General features: G+C 42.4%; 1 protein-coding gene across 2 annotated transcripts in view; it reads left to right on the forward strand.

Moving 5' to 3' along the window:
* The window catches only part of Bpnt1 (3'(2'), 5'-bisphosphate nucleotidase 1), a 28,958-nt gene extending 19,139 nt beyond the window's left edge, over window positions 1-9,819 (forward strand). For both annotated transcript variants that reach the window (XM_052737937.1, XM_052737936.1), the window contains exons 7-9: window positions 4,523-4,720; window positions 5,461-5,566; window positions 8,545-9,819. In XM_052737937.1, the coding sequence (XP_052593897.1) occupies window positions 4,523-4,720; window positions 5,461-5,566; window positions 8,545-8,693 (453 nt within the window). In that variant the 3' untranslated portion in view covers window positions 8,694-9,819. The remainder of the gene's footprint in view (window positions 1-4,522; window positions 4,721-5,460; window positions 5,567-8,544) is intronic.
* The last annotated feature ends 10,972 nt before the right edge of the window (window positions 9,820-20,791 follow it).

Consider the following 20,791-nt stretch of genomic DNA (forward strand, 5'->3'; position numbering starts at 1 on the left):
GTACTGCTACCAAGGGCACAAATATTAGGTACATAATTACAGTGTCCAATGAGTCCAGACGCCGTCTGGTCCACTTGTTATCTCACTCATCCACTCATTTGCACAGCAGCCACTCGAGGATGGGGCTTCTCAAGGTACAGCTTCCCAGGCTGCTGTTCACCTAGTGAACTAGAACTTTCTGAGGGGCTATTGGGGCCAGGAATGTAGATGTGGGCAAATAGACTGTGTGCATTATACTTTTTACATATTTGTGATTCAGTTGCAATAGTTTGGAAATTACCCATTTGGTTCTTGATTAGCGTGGTCATCAAGACACCTGGTTTACAGGTAGTTCTTGAAGCACACTGAAGAAATGAACCTTGTCAACAAAGAACAGATGCTAGCCATGTTGCTTCCCAGGTAATGCTGCGCAGTACCTGAGCCACTGCCAGTCCAGCTCGCCAGCCAGTGATGCTTGTAGCTCCTTCCTCTGACTTTGTTTCTTCCAACCTGCTTTGACTTCCTGCTGCACTTCAGAGAAACTGTCTTCCTTTAGAAACGAGAGACCAGTGTAATTTCAGGGCAAGAATCTATCATTAAATTTTATTGAAGTACAATATTTAAAGTTTCATATTAATGTGAACTTGATGAACTTTGGAAAACAGACTAACCAGAGTGGGGGCTATCTCTTCTGCATGTCTGATGTGAGAACAGACTTCATATTTAGGTGTAATGTAAGTGTGTTTATTCCTGCTGCTTACGGGATTCGAAGTTTGATTATTTCTTGGGGTTTCCCAGAGTGGCTCTATCTTGTTAGCTGAGTCAGAATGAAACACCCGGGTGTTAATCCTGACGGTGTGGCTTTGCTATCTGTACTGGAGTATACTTGGGCACAGGTTTATGAGTTTAGCCCTATTCCTTAAAAGAAGGATATTTAATTCATAGAAAAAAAGTATGCATGGCCCCTTTTATCAAAAATAGAGGTGTAAGTACTTAGGAATTGTTAATGATTTCCTCCCTTATTTCTGAGACTAGAAAACTTGTATTCATCTTCCACAGAGCAATGAAAAGGAGAAGTTGAGGGAACAGAGGGATAAAGCGAAGGTGGGAAACAGCTAGGTTCTGGTTCCCGTGCTAGGGAGGAAAGAGGCAGGCACGTGGCACCCGGTCCCTCCCGTGAACCGGTTCGTTTCCTCCTGTTCTGCGCCTCTCCTTTGTCTCCCTGTGCTGTGTCCTCTTCGCCCTCCTTGCCCTCTGAGCACGCCTTGAAATGTGTTGCAACAGGTAGAGGCCGGAAGGTTGGCTGCTGCTGGTGTTCAGGGCTGAAGATGCATGGTCACCATCAAAGCTGAGGTTCATCAGGCACTCATTGTGCTGCCATGTTCAAGGGGTTCACATGCACTGTCTCTCGTAATACTCACCACACAGCTTAAGGAAATGGTTATGTCCATGTTAAAGAAAAGGATACTAGCTGGCCTGGGGGTGCAGGCCCGTAACCCCAGATACTCAAGAAGCTGGGGCCAGAGTGTTGCAAGTTCTGGGGAGGCCTGGGCTACAGAGTGAACGGAAGACCTGCCAGCAACAAAGTGAGACTATCACAAAATACAAAGTAAAAGGGGGCTGGGGATGTGGGTCAGTGGTAGAGTTCCCGCCTAGAAAGAGCAAGGCACTGGGTTCAGTCACACACACACACACACACACACACACACACACACACACACACACACACACACGGAAAAGGAGGAAACTGAAGCCTTGAACTTGCCACTGTCACCCATTGCGTAAGCAGCAGAGCTGGGATTCAGAGTGAGTTCTAAACCCTGTTTTTAATCTCTGTTGCTCTCTTGAGCAAGGTAAAAAACTGAACAACTGAAAGTTTATTTTTGATTCTAGTAAATACTGACGTGTGAAAACACCATGAAATTCCATCTGTCTTTATGTTGGAGCTAGCTTCTTACCCGGAGTTAACAGTAACCCCTCATCTGGAAGGACAAGCGCTGGCCTCCCCATGGAACCCTTGCAGGAAAGAATAGGACATCTCAGATCAGGAGCCCAGGGGAGAGCAGGACAACAGGTCCTCAGGCCGGTCCTCTTGTCTTCTTGATTCACAAAGGGAGTATGAACTCCTTTCATTTTGTTTGTTTGTTTTTTGAGACAGGGTTTCTCTGTGTAATAGTCCTGGCTGTCCTGGAACTCACTCTGTAGACCAGGCTGACCTCGAATTCACAGAGATCTGCCTGCTTCGAGTGCTGGGACTAAAGGCATGTGCCACCACTGCCCAGCTGACTCTTTCTCTTTGAAATAGACTCTCGTTGTGTTTCCCATGCTGGCGTGGAACTCACCATGTAGCTCAGGTTTGCCTTGAACAAACAATTTTTCTGCTTCTACTTTCTAAGGGTTGAATTACAGGCAAAAGCGTCTAGAGCTGCCATCGAGAGTTATCAGTGTAGTCAGGAGGAAAGAGAGGATGCACACTGACATTCCAAGCAGCTGGTACTTAGTTTGGGTTCCTCTGGTGCTCCATGGCAGGAGGCACAGCTAACAGTCAGCCTCCTCAGGGAATGCCTCCCCTGTGAAGAGCCTTCCCACCCCAGGTCACAACCCTTCCCAAAGCAGTCTGTTTCCCATGACCAGAAAGTGCAGGTGTGGATTTGGGGCCACTCTGAAGAGCTGCCTGAACTCTGGTGTCCCCCACAGTCCCAGGCAGAGCTGCCACCTGGCCACATTGCAGCCCATTTCCCTCTGTCGGCAGTGTTTCCTTCTACAGCTGCTGATCCCACACACACTCCTTGATACCCACCCCCTGCCCTTGACTCTGCTTCCCAGGGCACACAGCCTGCAGCATAAGCCTATTTCACCCCGAAAGCGCAGTGTACTTCTCTAGGACAAAGAAGTGATGACGTTGAAAACATCTGAGCACGTCAGCTCAGGTTGCCCAGTGCCTGCCTTGATGGACACAGTAGGATTGGCCTGCAGTTCCACCTACTTGGAAGGCTGGGGCAGCAGCGTCCTTCCAAGGCCATCTAGGGCAATGCAGTGAGACCCCATCTCAAAAACAACAATGCAAAGCAAAATCAGAAGCTTCTCAGACTTGGCAGTTGGGAGTACTTGCTGCTCTTGCAGAGGACCCAGGTTGGGTTATCAGCACCCACATGGCTGCTCATGGTCATCTGGAACTCTAGTGTGGGGCACACATAGTGCACATACATACATGTCGGCAAACACTCAAACACATAAATTAAAAACAAGTCTTTTTGCCAGACAGTGGTGGCATTCGCCTTTAATCCCAGCACTCAGGAGGCAGAGGCAGGTGGATTTCCATGAGTTTGAGGCCAGCCTTATTTAGAGAGTGAGTTTCAGGATAGCCAAGGCTATACAGAGAAACACTATCTCAAAAAAAAACAAAACAAAACAAAACAAAAAAAAAAAAAACAAATAAAAATAAGTAAGTCTTTCCAGGAAAGGCGCAAAGCTACACAGAGAAACCCTGTCTCAAAAAAACAAAAAAGAAAAAAAAAGTCTTTTCGAGGCCAGCCTGGCCTATTACAGTTCCTGGTTAGCCATGGCTGCATAGCGAGACCATATCTCCAAAAATAAAATGAAACAAAAAGAGCTCTGAACCTAGATGAGCTGGATTTTGAGAGGAACTTCCTAGGCTCCTGGGTCAGTTTATTAACTGATTCTAAATCTCATTGTTAAGGATAACAACATCTACTTTCTGGGGTTGCCTCGAGTATCGGATGGGCTAATGCATGCATAAGGAACTTAGTGTGATACTGACACATCCTTGTCGGGTGAATCATACGCCTTTTCTCACGGTACACCTCCCAGGCTGATGTGACACTGTGCTGAGTTTGGACTTCGTGTGCTAGCGTCAGTTTCACTTTTTCTGAAATATGTGTATTTAGCAGCGTGGTTGGAAAAGTCTCTGAGCTCCACAAAGGAAAACACAGATTCTAAGATTGTGCTGTCATTTAGTTCTATTGGGGCATTTATCATTAAAATCGTAGTCCCATCTCCTCTGGCCACAGCTTTCTTAGCATCAGCCTTAGCATCCGCTTGGTTGCTCTGTGTCTGTGGCAGCATAATGCATCCTCACTTAGGAAACGCAGTTCCTGTTGTTCCTTGAATAATGAAAGTATATGTGATCGTTACTTTAGTACTCTAATATTGATCAGTACACAGTTGCACTTCCTGGAACTTCAATATGTTTGAAAATTGCTATTTTCGGTTTAACAGGCAGATCAGTGGATGATTCCAAAAGAAACAGTAATCAGAGTAGGAAGGTCACTCTCCTGAGGACAAAAGTGTTCCCTTTCTTTGAAACGGTTGACCAAAGCAGCCATGAGGATAATCAAATTATCATCAGGATAAATTCTTTGTCTATTCACTGCCCTTATATTTTTAACATTGTGTGTTTTTACTTTTGTAACTCAAAAATATATATTACAGACTTGGTAACTTCAGCCAAGTGAGGCTGACTGTTTCCTTTGTGGCTGACATCTTTCTCTGGTGACGGTGAGCTTTGTTGTCATTCACACAGGCAGGCCCGGACGCTGTGCTGGGCAGGACCATCTGGGGAGTTCTGGGTTTGGGTGCTTTTGGGTTTCAGCTGAAAGAAGTGCCCGATGGGAAGCACATCATCACGACCACCAGGTCCCACAGCAACAAGCTGGTCACTGACTGCATTGCGGCCATGAATCCTGACAATGTGCTACGAGTCGGGGGAGCAGGAAACAAGGTACAGAGGACATGTCCCGTTGGCCCTGCCGTCTTCTGTCACTGAATGAAGTGCCTCCTCCAGAATGTTCTCTCTACTCAGTCTAGTATTCACAGATTGAGGCCGTTAAATGCAAACCACAGCCAGGTGTGGCGCTGCATACCCGCAGTCTCGGCACTGGGGAGATGGAGCAGGAGGAACAGGAATTCTAGGTTATCTGTGGTTATAAATCAAGTTTGAGGCCAGCCTGGGCTGCGGGAGCCTCTGTCTCAGAGAAACCAAGTAATACCAGTCAATAATGATGGTTCATAATGGAGTCGTGGGAGAAGCAAGGGGTGAGGGTTCTGCAGTCTCTGAAAGTACTTGTTAAGCTAGCCAGAGCAGCTTACCTGCTGGACTTGTCCGCTGTGGTGCTGGGAATAGTTCTCTGTTACTTAGCAATGGCCAGTTTTTTAGAAATTTAAAAACATTACTTGTCCAATAGTGAATATGTATTTCCATTGTAGTAAAAAAGAAAAACCATGGGAATAAGAAAACTTAATCTAACTTGGACTATAGATTGTGGCTTATTTGGTCATATTTTTCCCCTTTAGATTACCATGTATTATTATTCACCTGTTTAATTTTTTATAATGCTGGTATCTTTTAATCTGCTTAGGGCTTTAATCTAAGTCTGACAGGAATTGATGAAATGTCTTCAGTGGGCATCGGCAGTTTTTCCTATTGGCAGCTTGGAGGTAATTATACTTTTCACCTTACAGATCATCCAGCTGATTGAAGGCAAAGCCTCTGCTTATGTATTTGCAAGTCCTGGCTGTAAGAAGTGGGATACTTGTGCCCCAGAAGTTATCTTACATGCTGTGGGAGGTGAGTCCAGCTATCTTGAAGAATTCTGGTTTTTATATTGTACTCAGGTATTATATTTCAGTATTTTTTTTTGTAATTTTATGTGTATGGGTGTTTTGTTCTGCATATATGTATGTTATTTAGCAATGGCCAGTTTTTTAGAAATATGTCTATGTACCACATGCATGTCTGGTACCCTTGGAGGCTAGAAGAGGGTGTTGGATTACCTAGAACTAGAGTTACAGATGGCCGTAAGCTTTCCTTGTGGTTGCTGGGAATCAACCCACATCCTCTGGCAGAGTAACCATGAACCATTTTAGCTGCTGAGCCATCTCTCCAGCCCTCAGTTAACATTCTTCACCGAGATTCCTAGGATGTAGATGCTGGACAGAAGCCTAGAGATGATCCGCCCAAACCCATCATCTTTGTGTCAGCAAGGATATTTCAACAAACTTAATTTTCTTTAGTTTATAGTCTTTAGTAAGAATGGAATTTCATCTTCATAGAGTTAATCAAACTTTTATTTTGTTGTTGTTGCTGTTTGTTGGTTTCATTAAGAGAAGGTCTCACTGTGTCCCTTGCTGGCCTGGGACTCATTATGTCACCCTGGCTTAGAAACTCAGAGCACTTATTCCTTGGCCAGAGGACATGAATTCAGTTCCCAGCACCCACATCTGGTGGTTCACAACCACCTGTAACTCCAGCTTCAACATGCCCCCTCTGACTTTTGCACACACACACACACACACACACAGAATGAATGAATTTTTTTTTAATACAAGACCCCATCTTTAAAAATTAGAAAATAGATGATGGAGGTAGATTATAACTCCATGGTAGAGCACCAGGCTGGCATGTATGAGGTCCTCCATGGTAGAGCACCAGGCTGATAAGTATGAGGCCCTAGTTTTATGTCATCTAGACACAAGCTAAAGTCATCTGAAGGAGGGAGTCTTGATTGAGAAAATGTCTCCATAAGATCAGGCTATAGGAAAGCCTGTAAGGCATCTTCTTAATTGGTGATTGATGGGGAGGGCCCATGGTGGATGGTGTCATCCTAGAGCTGGTGGTTCTGGGTGCTATAAGAAAACAGGCTGAGCAAACCATGGGAAGAAAACCAGTAAGGAATACCTTTCCATGGCCTCTGCATCAACTCCTGCCTCCAGAGGTTCTTACCTGGTTTGAGTTCCTACCTCAACTTCCCTCAGTGAACTGTGATTCAGGTAAGTAAGCCAAATAAACCTTTTCTTCCTCATGTTGCTTTTGGTCATGGTGTTTCATCATAGCAGAAGTAACCCTGACTAAGATAGACAGACAAACAGAAAACATTTTGGGAAGTACACTGTATAGTAAGAGAGATTGATCCCAAGAAATTCAGTTGCATGGCTAAAGAGATGGTTCAGTGGTCAAGAGCACTGGCTGTTCTTGTGGAGGACTCAGGTTCAGATCCCAGCGTCCACACAATGGCTCACAACCACCTGTAATTCCAATTCCAGTGGATATGGTGCCCTCATCTGACCTTCAAGGGCACTAGGCTCGTATGGTGTCTGTGGTGATATTTTGTTTGTGCTCTAACAAATAAAGCTTACCTGGAAATCAGAGTGCAGAGCTAGCCACTAGGAGCCAGGCAGGGATAGCACTCACCTTTAATCCCAGCACTTGGGAGGAGGAAACAGCAAGTGATATGACTGAGCACAGAGAGGAAGTGATAAGGCAGGGTGGAAACAGGAGCTGGGCCCTTTCAGTCTGAGGATTCAGCAGAGGTAAGAAATCTCTCTAGTGACTGGCTGCTCTGCTTCTCTGATCTTTCAGCATTTACCCCAATATCTGACTCTGGGTTTTTATTATTAAGACCAATTAGGATTCATGCTACAGTGTACAATACACACATGCAGGCAAAACACTATGCATATAAAATATTTATTATTTTTCCTAACCCTAACTCTAATAAATAAATATTTAAAAATAAATAAAGAAGAAGAAAGAAATAAAACCTATGAGCATATGGCCGTAGTTCAGTGGTAAAGCTCACATTTGGCATACAGGAGGCACTTGGTCCAATCTCTAGTTCTGAAGACAGGAGGGAGGCAAGAGGATATCGGGATGCAACAGACCTGTAATCCTAGAACTCCTGAGGTACAGCCAAGATCACTGTAAGTTCAGGGCTAGCCTGGACTACCTACTAAGTTCCAAGCCAGCCAGGGCTTTATGGTGAGATCTTGTTTAAAAAAGGGAGGGGGGACCAGGTGGGGAGAAGGGAGAGGAAACTGTGATCCGGATGTAATATATGAAAGAAGAATAAATTAAAAAAAAAAAAGGCCAAGCCTGGACAATGTAGCTAGAGTTTTCCTGCCTGGCCCACAGTCAGGACAAATCTCACCCGCCAGTCCCAAGCCGCTCAAACCCGATCAAGTAAACACAGAGACTTATATTGGTTACAAACTGTATGGCCGTAGCAGGCTTCTTGCTAACTGTTCTTACAGCTTAAATTAATCCATTTTCATTAATCTATACCTTGCCACATGGCTCGTGGCTTACCGGCATCTTTACATGCGGCTTGTCATCATGGCGGCTGGCAGTGTCTCTCTCACCCAGCTTCCTGTTCTCTCAATTCTCCTCTCTGTTAGTCCCGCCTATACTTCCTGCCTGGCCACTGACCAATCAGTGATTTATTCATTGACCAATCAGCAACACATTTGACATACAGACCATCCCACAGCAGGACAACTCAGACTTGTTCTCAAAAATAAAAAGGGCTGGGGATGTAGCTCAGTGGTACAGTGCTTGTCTAGTGTGCATGAAACCATAGGTTCAATCCCCAGGACAAACATTCTACAAAGTCATTAAAGAATAACTAGAGTGGGTTAGGACATAGCTCAGTGATAAAACATGTGCTTAGTGTGAGCCCTGGGGTTCAGCACTGCCCCATCCTGTCCTCCAGAGAACCCTTGAAGCATCCTGACCCAACTACCCAGTAACTGTATGCTGCTCTCCTGCAGGGAAGTTGACAGACATTCACGGGAACGCCCTCCAGTACAACAAGGAGGTGAAGCACATGAACTCGGCAGGAGTCCTGGCCACACTGAGGAATTATGAGTACTACGCAAGCCGAGTTCCAGAGTCTGTCAAAAGCGCACTCACTCCCTGAAAGGGTGCTTCACTCTCTTACCCCGGAGGACTTGGTTCTCACAACAACACATCTTAGAGTTGATGAACAATTAGAGTCAGCTGCATTCATCATTGATTGGTGATTTAGATCAGTAGTTAGGGGTGGAACATGAGATTGAAGAATTTACTTTCCGTAGTCTAATACTCTCATAACTTAGGCATATAATACATTTTAATTTTCGTTTCTCCTCCCTAAAGATAGTTGGCCAGGTCCCCAGGTGTGGTGGCACATGTGGTAGTCATAGCTATTCCAGTGGTTTGAGCTAGGAAGATTGCTTGAGCCCATGGCCTCAAGACCAGCCTCCATTACATAGCAAGACACTACCTAAAAACGGAGAAGAGAAACAAAAAAGGAATTTAGTTTTACTAATTAGCTAACCAGACCAACCACTTGTTTTGAAGTCTGGATAATTTTTAGTTTCAGTGTCTTAAGTGGTCTTAATTTTTTGTTTGTTTTTGTTTTTTGTTTTTGTTATTATTTGCTTATTTTGTTTTTGTTGTTTGTTTTTTAGTTATTGTTTGCTTGGTTTTGTTTTTGTTTTTGAGACAGGGTTTCTCTATGTAGTCCTTGCTGTCCTGGAACTTGTTCTGTAGACTAAACTGGCCTTGAAATCAGAGATCACTCCACCTCTGTTTCCCGAGTGCTAGGATTAAAGGCATGTGCCCACCACTCCTGGCTCAAGTGTTACTGTTTTTAAGTGGAGAAATGAAAAAGGCCTAGTTCCAAATTACTGTCCAGGTCATTTGTACAATCAGCATTCCTGCTTATAAACTGGATTTCTTCAGGGCATAGAACCTTTTTTTTTTTTTTTCTTTTGTCTAGTTTTTGAGGCAGGGTTTTTCTGTGTAGCCTTGGCTGTCCTGGAACTCCCTCTGTAGACCAGACTGGCCTCAAACTCACAGAGATTCTCTGCCTCTGCATGCTGGGATTAAGGGTGTGCGTTACCACTGCCCACCCAGGGTCCAGAATCTTAAATTGTGCCAGAATTTCAGTTTTGTTTTTCAAAATTTTTAAAATTTCTGACCTGAGAATGCATATAATGATATTATTTATGTTGATATGGGGAAAGTTTCTTTAAAATAAATTATTTACTTCTAGATCTTTATATTATGTATCATTTTTCTTTTCAAAAGTATTTGAAACTTATAAATACTATGGTGTGGGAGGCCAGCTCCCGCCTTTTAAAATGGTTCCTATGAGAAGGAGAGAGGGATAAGAAACTTAGAAAGATGAAGAGAAGAAAGACAGAAACACAGGATGACTTCAGGAGGACCTGGATCAAAACCCACCGGCCCCTTCTGCCTCTTCTAAAGGGCTTTTTATAACAATGCCAAGGGGCGGGCAAAAGACCTCCCCCTCGCTAGATCAAAGCACACTGCACGGCCAAATGCAGACCCTTCCAAACACCTGGTAACCACCATGCCCGTGGTCAAGTCATCTCCTTATGCAGCCCTGCTGGGGAAAGCAAGCTCAGATTCTCAGACCCTGAGTAAGTTCTCACTAGGAAACCTCTGTGGGTCTCTACACTATGGGGATTAATTTATTCTCTTGTTATCATTAAAAGGCATAATTGCAAAGTTGGGTAATAGCGTTTATTCCTGCCACCGAGAGTGTAACGTGCGTTAGCTTGATTGTCGCCTTAACTAGAAAGTATGAACTAGGCTGGAAGAGCAGCTGTGAGAGAGAGAGAGAGAGAGAGAGAGAGAGAGAGAGAGAGAGAGAGAGAGAGAGAGAGAGAGAGAGAGAGAGAGAAGAGCAGCTGTGAGAGAGAGAGAGAGAGAGAGAGAGAGAGAGAGAGAGAGAGAGAGAGAGAGAGAGAGAGAGAGAGAGAGAGAGAGAGAGAGAGAGAGAGAGAGGAGAGAGAGAGAGAGAGAGAGAGAGAGAGAGAGAGAGAGAGAGAGAGAGAGAGTGTGTGTGTGTGTGTGTGTGTGTGTGTGTGTGTGTGTGTGTGTGTGTGTGTGTGTGTGTGTGTGTGTGTGTGTGTGTGTGTGTCTCTCTCGGAGGCGTGGGGGTGCTGGATGGGATGTGAGGGGAAGGAGAAAGCCGATGGCACAGGTTCTGTTTCTGCCGCCTGGCCACCCTGAGGTGAGCTGCTCTGTCTGTCCGGTCCTGGCCGCCTCCACCCCCACACCCTTGAAATCTTTCCCTCAGGCACTTGTTACAGCAACACAGAAGTCATCTTTAAATGTAATGTTTGTATTAACGTTTAGAGGTTTCATTCAGGCACAGGTTGTATTTTGACCGTAATCACCGCTCCCTCCCACGCTCTTTCCTAGCTCCTCCCAGATCTGCCCCCCACCTCTCACCACTTCCCAGCCTCTTGTCCTTTTTTTTAATCTACCAAGTCCAGCTTGTGTACCCCGTGTAGTCTCTGGTCTGCGGCCACCCACTGGAGCGTGGTCAGCCTGCCACCCGTAAAGAAAACTAACTCTTCCTCAGAAGCCGTCAGCGTCAGGAGCTCCTCAGTGATGGGTGCTCGCGAGCCCCTACCCCCGCCATGCTGGAATGTTAACTGGCTTGATCTCCTGCCGGTCTCAGCGAGGCAACCACAGCTGCTGTGAGTTCAGGAGTACGCTGATCCTGTTCGGTCCTGATTCTCCCTGACCTCTGGCTCTTACAGTCCCTTACAGGAAAGTCTGAACACACAGTCCTACTCTGGCATTATACATAGAGTTTCACTTTTTTTGCCCAGTTCTGGAGCTTGAACCCAGGGTCTTGTACCTAGCAGGCCAATGCTCTACAAACTAAGCTGTATCCCCACTCCTAGCTTTTTACTGTTTGGGTCTCTGCCCAGCCCTTCAGTTCAATTTCTGGTTTTGAATGAAGCAAGTAGAACGCACACTCGGTTTGGAAATCACTGTTGCCCTCTACTTTCTTGCTTTAATTCATTTTCTTGCTTGCTGAACTGGAATTCTCTGAACAGTGGAATAAACTTAACTTTTAAAAATCTGGGGGCTGCAGAGATAGCTCAGTGATGAAGGGTACTCACTGTTCTCACAGACAACTGGAGTTTAGTTTCCAGCATACATCAAGTGAGTCTCAACCACCTACAACTCCAGCTCCAGGAGATCAGACGCCCTCTTATGCCATCCACCGTTACCTGTATGTGATGTGTGTGCATACACAGGCACAGAAATAAAAATAAATTTAGCTGCTCTTCCAGAGGACCAGGATGTGATTCCCAACTGTGCATGGCAGGGCATATGCACCTAGAGCCTGTGGAGACCAGAAGAGGGAGTGGGATCCCCCATATGCTGGCTAGTTTTATGTCAACTTTACAGAAGCTAAAGTCATTTTGGAAGAGCGACCCTCAATTGAGAAAATGCCCCCACCAGATTCTATGGGGAAAACAGACTCACTGATACAGGATAAGGTAAATCCAGTTGCAGAGTCCTTGGAAAGCTCGGGACCCATCACACGTTGTTTGATGCTGATCCTGTCTTCACCGCCCAAGAGCAGATTACCCTTTCTCCTCCCTTAAAAGAGAGGTCTTAAAAGAAGTCACGGAGGCAGATAAGAAGCACTGCCTCTATCAGGAGGGATAGCCCAAGGTCATGGGCGAATCAAATTCCCACTGCACTTCCCCCTTTTGTCTAAAGAAGGTTCTCAACCTAATACAAAACTATGTACAATAAGAACGATTATCAAGTATTGTCCAGTAGAAAGAAAGAGTAATAACATAAACAAAAATGGAACTACAACCAACAAGAACATCAAGCAAGAAACATAATAAATGTCCAGACTATAGGTAAATGGCAAATTACAGAGATTACTCCAATAGATGTTCCATCCTGAAGAATCTAAATCTAGTACTTGATATGATCTTAGCTAAGATATGAGAGGATTCTATTGTAGGAGACCAGCCCCCATCTTTTCCAGGATTCCTATGAGGAGAAGAGAGGAATAAGGAACTTATAGACAGAATGATAGGCCTAGCCGAAAGGAAAAAGAAAGAAACACAGGATAGCTTCAGAAGAACCTGGGTCAATACCCAACGGCCCAGAACTTTATTCAAAAGGGTTTTTTATAACAATGCCAAGGGGTGAGGCAAAAGACCTCCCCCTGCTAGATACAGCCAATGTATACCCTTCCAAACACCTGGTACCCAGGCCTGTGGTCCAATCATCCTCTTATGCAGTCCTGCTGGGTAAAACAAGCTCAGATCTCACTAGGAAACCTCTGTGGGCTCCCACATCTTCAACCCCATCAAAGACCTGAGAAGAAAAATATTACTTGAGTAAACAGGAAGTGCAAGCAAGCAACTTCTGAAAAAAAAAAATGTAAGAAAAGACAGAGACAGCTGGCTGCCTGGACAGTCACTCAATATTTCTCTTCAATGCTGGGACATCCACTTTTGGCTATAGGCTTAGAATATCTGGCAGACCATTTTCAGAAGCAAGATATTTTGAAAGACTGTCTTACCCTGTCTTAACAAGGTTCAGGAGTCGCTTTTCCTTGTGTCCTGCTCATCCAGAATGGACAGCATGCTTACTATCAGCAGCTGAGGCAAGGGCAATTCTTTGCCCAACAGGCCATTTTTTTGCCAAGAAGAAGACAAACTCCATATGGAGTGTCTTCAATGCCCAACATCCTCTCAGGAGTAGATCGGTGCTGCCAGGAGCAATCACGTCTCATGTCAACAGAATTCTAAGTTATTCATTTAAATGCCATATTCTCTAGGTCTATGAAGTCCATCCGACTGATAAGTTTTTTTGCACCCTGATAGGTCTCTGCCCAAACAGCAATCCAAATCAGACCTAATCAGGAAAAGCCCAGGTTTAATGGGTAAAGTGTTCCCTGGTGATTCCCCAGCCCCTCACAGAGGAGACCGGGATGAGAGACAGGAAGAACCATGTGTCTGTTTTCTGGGATGCAGCTTATATACCCTGTGGGAGTGGTCTTGCATCCCTCTGGGGGAAGAGCTGTGTTTGGCAGGCTTTGAAGGGGCAGGTTTAGGGAAAGAGATGGGGAAAGGGAGTTGAGGTGGATCTTCCACCAGAACATTCCAGACTCTTTGGGTATAGGGATACCAGGGTGCCAGGGGTTGAGATGGAGCTCCCACGCAAACACCGACATGTATTTCTGTATATCTAGAAAATCTAACTAACATGACTATAAATATGACAAGCATGAGTGACCTGTAATTCTTATCAACCTAAATAACTTAAAGACTAAGTCTTCACATTATAAAAATAAACTATCTGTAAACATGTATAGTATAGGGACAATGACCTTGAAGTTGTGACAATATACAAATATATCTTTGTATATTTTTATACAGAGGTAGAAATGTATAGTGCAATATGACAACAATATCCTTAATATGTATCAATATACAAAATATCCTAAACAGAGGTAGAATACTTATACAGTATGACAAATATAATTTTACATTTGTATCATACAGAATATCTCAGACTGGAGTAGGAACATATGTACCATATGACAAATATAGTTTTATATTTGTATCAATATACAAATTATCTTAAACAGAAATAGAAAAATAATTTTACATTTGTATCAATATACAAGAATCTATATCAATGCAAATTATCTTAAGCTGAGAGTTACTGATTAAGTTTATAAGTAGATACAGTAATCTACCTTATTATCCTGTCCTATCTATTCCCTTTTTTTCTTTTCCAAAAGAGAATCCTGAATCTAAATGTTATTGTTCCACCCCCAACCCTATTACAACTTATAACCAACCCTTAACAGATGACAATTATCCATAACCCTGAGAAAACAAAACCTTTTTTGGGTGGGGGCAGCATTTTCTTAAAAGTGATTCCTGCTGTCTAGGGGGTGACAGTTTCTCTGTAAGAAAACTAAAACAATGGTTAAGTCTCATAAGGACTAGCCAGTATCAGAGTAATGGGTAAAGCTTATCTGAAGTTCTGGCTAGAGATGTAAGCTGATGGATTATCTTAGTTAGCCACCTTGGAACTGTCCTGAACAGTTTGTAGTCAGAGCTGATCTTTGAGTGATGTTTATAGGTTCAATGGCATCATTATGAACCAGGTAGAATTTGTTGTTGTGGGGCCCCATCTTACTTCTGGAAACTTCAGAGATCACTGTTAGGAAAATTAATTGTTCACTGTGGAAAACGTAAACATTATTAATATCAAAACAGAAAGTTTAAATTTTAGGGTAGCACTATATCTAAAGAAAGGTTCCAAAGAGTCAAGAATAAGAATGGGGAGAAATAGAATTTGGACAACAATAGTCCTTAGATTTTTTGGTTTTCTTCTGTCTCACACCAGGTGGCTCTTCTGATATGAGACAGAAACTCTTTAATATTTTCTTTTAACAACATGCTTGGATTCAGAGAAGGAGAGAGCCATGCCCCAACTCCAAAGCCAGCTTTGATTTTTAATTGACTACAACTTTTCTGAGAAATAAAGAGATATAGATGTAGGTAGCAAGGTTTTACCCTGCAGAGAATATTGGTACCAATAGGTCCAACTTTTCTTTGCTTATACATTTTTCTGAATAGCCTTCCCTTCTGCTTTAGACAGCTAGCTGTCCAAGGTCTTTGGACTTCTTGAAGATGGGTATTTCTATTTTCCTGTAAAAACAAAAAACAGAACCCTGCCCTGACCCTTGCTTGGTGAGTTGGAATTGTCACATCAGTGGATGAGCTATCATTTCTCCTTATCAAGAGGTTTCTCCTGTTTGAATCAATTTTTTATTAAATTTGATGGTATCCATAGCTTTTCTTCTGTGGAAACAAAAGCGAAACCCCTTCTCCAATGTGGCACATATCCTGCGATCCATTCTGAGGTCAACACAGTTTTTTTTTTTTTTTATTTTTCGAGACAGGGTTTCTTTGTGTAGCTTTGCGCCTTTCCTGGAACTCACTTTTGAGACCAGGCTGGCCTCAAACTCATGGAGATCTGCCTGCCTCTGCCTCCTGAGTGCTGGGATTAAAGGCGTGCGCCACCACCGCCTGGCAACACATCTTTAAAATATACAAGCTGATTTAACTCAGTAGTGTTTTCTATTATTCAATGTCTCTCCACAGCTGTTGTTCCTTTCTCATCAGCATTAAGAAAATTCAACCTGCCGCCATATGGCGGGAATGAGGCCTCTGCAAGTGGCACATTAAGCTGCATGGTGGATTTAGACTTTGCTAGTACAAAACAAAAAAAAAGAGGTTTCTGGGCTACACGCTGCTTGGCTAAAAGCATAGACCCACGATAGTTCCCAGAGCTGGCGGTAAACTACCACCGCCATGTTGGGAAGCCGAGGTGGGCAGAGCCAGCAGCCACAGCTGCTGCAGTTTAAAGCAATAGATTCACAATAAGACAGATTCAGATGTAATAGTTTACAATGTGTGTAAAATATACGTAGGCTTGAAAGAGACAAAAAAGGTGATATATACAGTTATAGAAACAAATACATAGTTTTAAAAAATAAAGTCTTTAAAGAGACAGTAAAGTTAATATAAAAAATAAGCCACGTAAAGATGAATATTACACAGAGAATCTGGATTGTGTTGTCTTTGGGATTTTTAACTACAGAAAAACATTTGATTGTAAAAACTGTTGAGTTATGCCAAAATGTATATTTTAAAGGTACCTTGACTTCAAAATTTGGATATAAGGATATGTTGCTTTGGAAAGGAGACTCTGCTTTTGTTCCCACAGAAAGGCAAAGGCTATGGATTTGTTCCAGATTAAGATACATCAGGTTTGGCCAGCCAAGACCCCCTGAAAGGTCTCCGATGACACCAAGGCCCAGATGACCCAACATCCAGAATGGTTTGAAGGCAACTAGCTCAGACAATACAGCCTCACGGACTATTCCATATTCCTAAAATTTTCTTTGTGTCCCCATAAGACACAGCGCCCCCCTCCAGCAGGAAGTAGTAAGAGAAGCTACGCCCAAATTCCCAAATTATATGTAATTTTACTTTGTTAAAGTTAAAACCTTCCTTTTTGAAAAAAAAAAGGGGGGGAGTGCTGTGGGATGGTCTGTATGGCAAATGTGTTGCTGATTGGTCAATAAATAAATCACTGATTGGCCAGTGGCTAGGCAGGAAGTATAGGCGGGACAAGGAGGAGAATAAAGCTGAATCAGAGAGACACTGCCAGCCGCCACGATGAGAAACAGCATGTGAAGATGCCGGTAAGCCACGAGCTATGTGGCAAGGTATAGATTAATGGAAATGGATTAATTTAAGCTGTAAGAACAGTTAGCAAGAAGCCTGCCACAGCCATACAGTTTGTAACCAATATAAGTCTCTGTGTTTACTTGGTTGGGTTTGAGCGGCTGTGGGACTGGCAGGTGAGAGAGATTTGTCCTGACTGTGGGCCAGGCAGGAAAACTCTAGATACAGTATGGTATACTTGTAATATGCTTTATATCATAATATGCAAAAAACTGTTTCATTTTACTGCAGACATATGCTGGAGCATTGTCAGTCTTAATTTGTACAGGTATACCCATTATGGCCATGACTTCTGATAGGTGTGTAGTTACAGAATCAGCCTTTTCAGAACTCAAAGCAGTTACTCATTGAAATCCTAAAAATATGACTGAGCAGTGGTGGTGCATGCCTTTAATCCAAGCACTTGGGAGGCAGAGCCAGGCAGATCTCTGTGAGTTCAAGGCCAGCCTGGTCTACAGAGTGAGATCCAGGACAGGCACCAAAACTACAAAGGGAAATCCTGTCTTGAAAAAAAAAAATCCTGAAAACATATCTATTGTATGGTGTACATATTTTAATATTCCAAATTCTGAAAAAAATGAAACACATTCATTTGCCAAATTTCATTTCTATGTATACCTTTAGGATTACTTCCTGCCAGTGATGGAGTTTGGTTATAGAAGGAACAAGTAGGACTTTTTTTTTTTTACAATTTCCTTGGCTTGTTGCCAAATAATGGAGAAATCCTTTTTTGAACCTTTGCTATTGACATGGTGTTTTTAATGAAATTCTGAGGCCTCCAACACATTTCATATTAATAACCGATCAATTTCTTCATTACCTTGTGCTAGAGGACATGGAAGGCCCATATGGGATCTAATGTGTGATACACACACACACACACACACACACACACACACACACACACAGAGGATGATCCCTATTTCTGATTATTTCCTGTAATTGTGTAAATACCAAAGTTAATTTTGTTTCAGGAATAAATTCAGCAGTTTCAGTATGTAAAACAACTCTTTCTGTTATTGAGTCAGTAACTATAATGAGAGTTTCTGTAAAGTCCATTAGTACCATAAGAATGGCATACAATTCTGACTTTTATACAGAATCGTAAGGGCTTTGAACCACTTTACTTAAGTTTCTGATTTATATCCTGCCTTTCCTAATTTATTTGCATCAGAAAACCAAAAAAAAAAAAAAAAAAAGAAAAAAAAAAAAAAAGAATATAGGGACTCCAGAGATTGGTATTCTCTGTACAATGTGAGGAAGGACCCAACTAGATTTTTTTTTTATGAATTTGATGCTCTCGCTTTGGGGATAACTGTTGTTAATCTCGCCGAAGAAATTATTGCAAGCTCTTTGCCAATATTCATTTTCTGCCCCAAAAGAGGAAATTTCCTCTTTAATTAAAGGTACTACAATTTCTGCTGGGTCCTTTCCTGTCAATTGACAAAGTCTTAATTTTCCTTTGAAAATCAAATCAGAAATTTTTTCTCCATATTTTTTTTTTTGTTGTTTTTTTTCGAGACAGGGTTTCTCTGTGTAGCTTTGGGCCTTTCCTGGAACTCGCTTTGGAGACCAGGCTGACCTCAAACTCACAGAGTCTACATATGTTTTTAATTTCTTACTCTGTTTACGTGGTAGAAATATCCATTCCAATATAATATCTTCCCTCTGCATTAAAATCCCTGTAGGGGAATGTGTAGAGGATAATATGACCAGAATGCAGTTAAGCTCTGGATCCACACTATCCACATGTACCTCTTGTAATTTCTTTTCCACAAAAGCCAATTCTCTCTCAGCTTCAGCTGATAATTCTTTTGGACTATTATGTCCTTGTCACAATCCAAGGTTTTGAACAAATTACTCAGTTCATGATTTTTTATCCCAGTAGTGGGCTGTAAATTGGAAATGTCTCCTAGCAATTTTTCAAAGTCATTAAGAGTCTGCAATCAATCTCTCCTGATTTGTACCTTTTGGGGTCTAATTTTTTGTAGATCTATTTTATATCCTAAATAATTAATAGGATCTCCTCTTTGTATTTTTTCTGGAGCAATTTGTAATCCCCAGTGAGGCAAAACTTTCTTTACTTCTTCAAACATTTTTTCCAAAGTATCTACTTTTGAATCAGCTAATAAGTTATCATCCATATAATGTTAAATTAGAGATTGTGGAAACTGTACATGAATTATTTCCGGGGGGTTTTGCACAAAGTATTGGCACAGAGTGGAGAGATTTAACATTCCCTGTGGGAGAACCTTCCATTGATATCTCCTAACTGGCTGAGGATTATTATAACTAAGTACCGCAAAGGCAAATTTTTCCCTATCCTTTTCTTGTAGAGGTATAGTGAAGAAACAGTATTTTAAGTCAATAACTAAAATAGGCCATTCTTTAGGTAACAGAGAAGGCAAAGGCATTCCAGGCTGTAAAAAGCCCATCAGCTGAATGACTTCTTTTATGCTTCTCAGATCTGTCAGCATTCTCCATTTTCCAGATTTTTTAAAATAACAAATAGAGGAGAATTCCAAGGGCTGGTTGATTCTTCAATATGTTGAGCATATAGCTGCTCCTGAACCAGCTGTTCTAAGGCCTGTAGTTTCTCTGATATCATAGGCCACTGCCTAACCCAGACAGGTTTGTCAGTTAACCATTTTAAGAGTAGGGCATTGGTGCCTGTGAGAGTTCAACAGCAGCTGTGCTCTGTTTTTGTACAGCCTGAATGGTCAGTGACTATTTTTTTATAGTGTCTTACAATATTCTTCCCAAAAACATGAGTTGGTTTATGGTCCATTTCTGAGATTGGACAAATGTTAATCTGGGTATTCCATTGCTGTAACAGAAAATGACCCCATAGAGTCACTGCTACATTAGCCACATATGGCCTCAATTTTCCTCTTGTCCTTCTGGCCCTATGCATTCAACCCATCTTGTGCCTTCTTTTACCCGAGATAGGGTTCCAATCCCTAAGAACTGAACATCAACCTCTTGAAGAGGCCAATTTGGACACCATGATTCTCGTGTAATTATAGTTACATCCACTCCTGTGTCCAGCAAGTCTTCAATTATAATGTTATTTATTCATACCCTTAGCTTTGGTCTTTGTTCATTTATAGAAGTGTGCCAAAATATTTGTTTTACAGTTTCCCCTGGAATTTTTTATTCATCTTTCAAAGCTGTTCCATCATCCAGAGCAGTATTTTTTTTTACATTGGGCACTGAATCTTCTAATTGTTCTGGGGAGGAGTTTCCTCCACAGTGACTGGGAATGACTGCACCATGTTGGACTTGGGGTCCTGCGAGAGGCCCCCCAATGCATTTCCCAGTGGTAAAGGATCGCCTTGTTTGTCTCTTATTGATCTGCATTCATTGGTCTAATGTCAGCCTTTGCTGCATCATCTGAATAATCCAGAAGGTTGGGGCCTTCTGTTTGGGTCATTCCTAGAAGAAACATTGTTTCTAGGAGTGCCCTGTGTACAATTTCATCTTATATGGCTTGGTTTACCACAATTAAAACATTTGACACTTTGATGTCTCTTTATGCCTTTAGAAATTGCCTCTCTTATCCAAGCCTCATCATTATAGTTAAGAGACTCAATATTGATTGTGTGTTGGATCAATTCTTGCATGGGTGGTGTTCTGACCTTTAAAGGTGCAATTATCTTTTTGCATTCTAAGTTAGCATATGCAAAAGCCAAAGATTGAATTAGTACTCATCTAACTTCTTGATCGGATATCACTCTGTTTACAGCTCTAATCAGTCTTTGCAAAAAGTCAGTAAAGATTTCTTTAAAGCCTTGTATGATCTTGGTATATGGCTAAGTTGTTTTTCCTGGTTCTAGAAGCTTATCCCAAACATTTAGGGCTGCCATATGCCATATGGACAAGGTGTGCTCATCAAAGGTAGCTT

The sequence above is a fragment of the Peromyscus californicus genome, unplaced genomic scaffold, assembly GCF_007827085.1.
Source record: "Peromyscus californicus insignis strain IS unplaced genomic scaffold, ASM782708v3 Scaffold_14__1_contigs__length_90479793_seg_2, whole genome shotgun sequence".
NCBI classification, from domain to species: domain Eukaryota; kingdom Metazoa; phylum Chordata; class Mammalia; order Rodentia; family Cricetidae; genus Peromyscus; species Peromyscus californicus.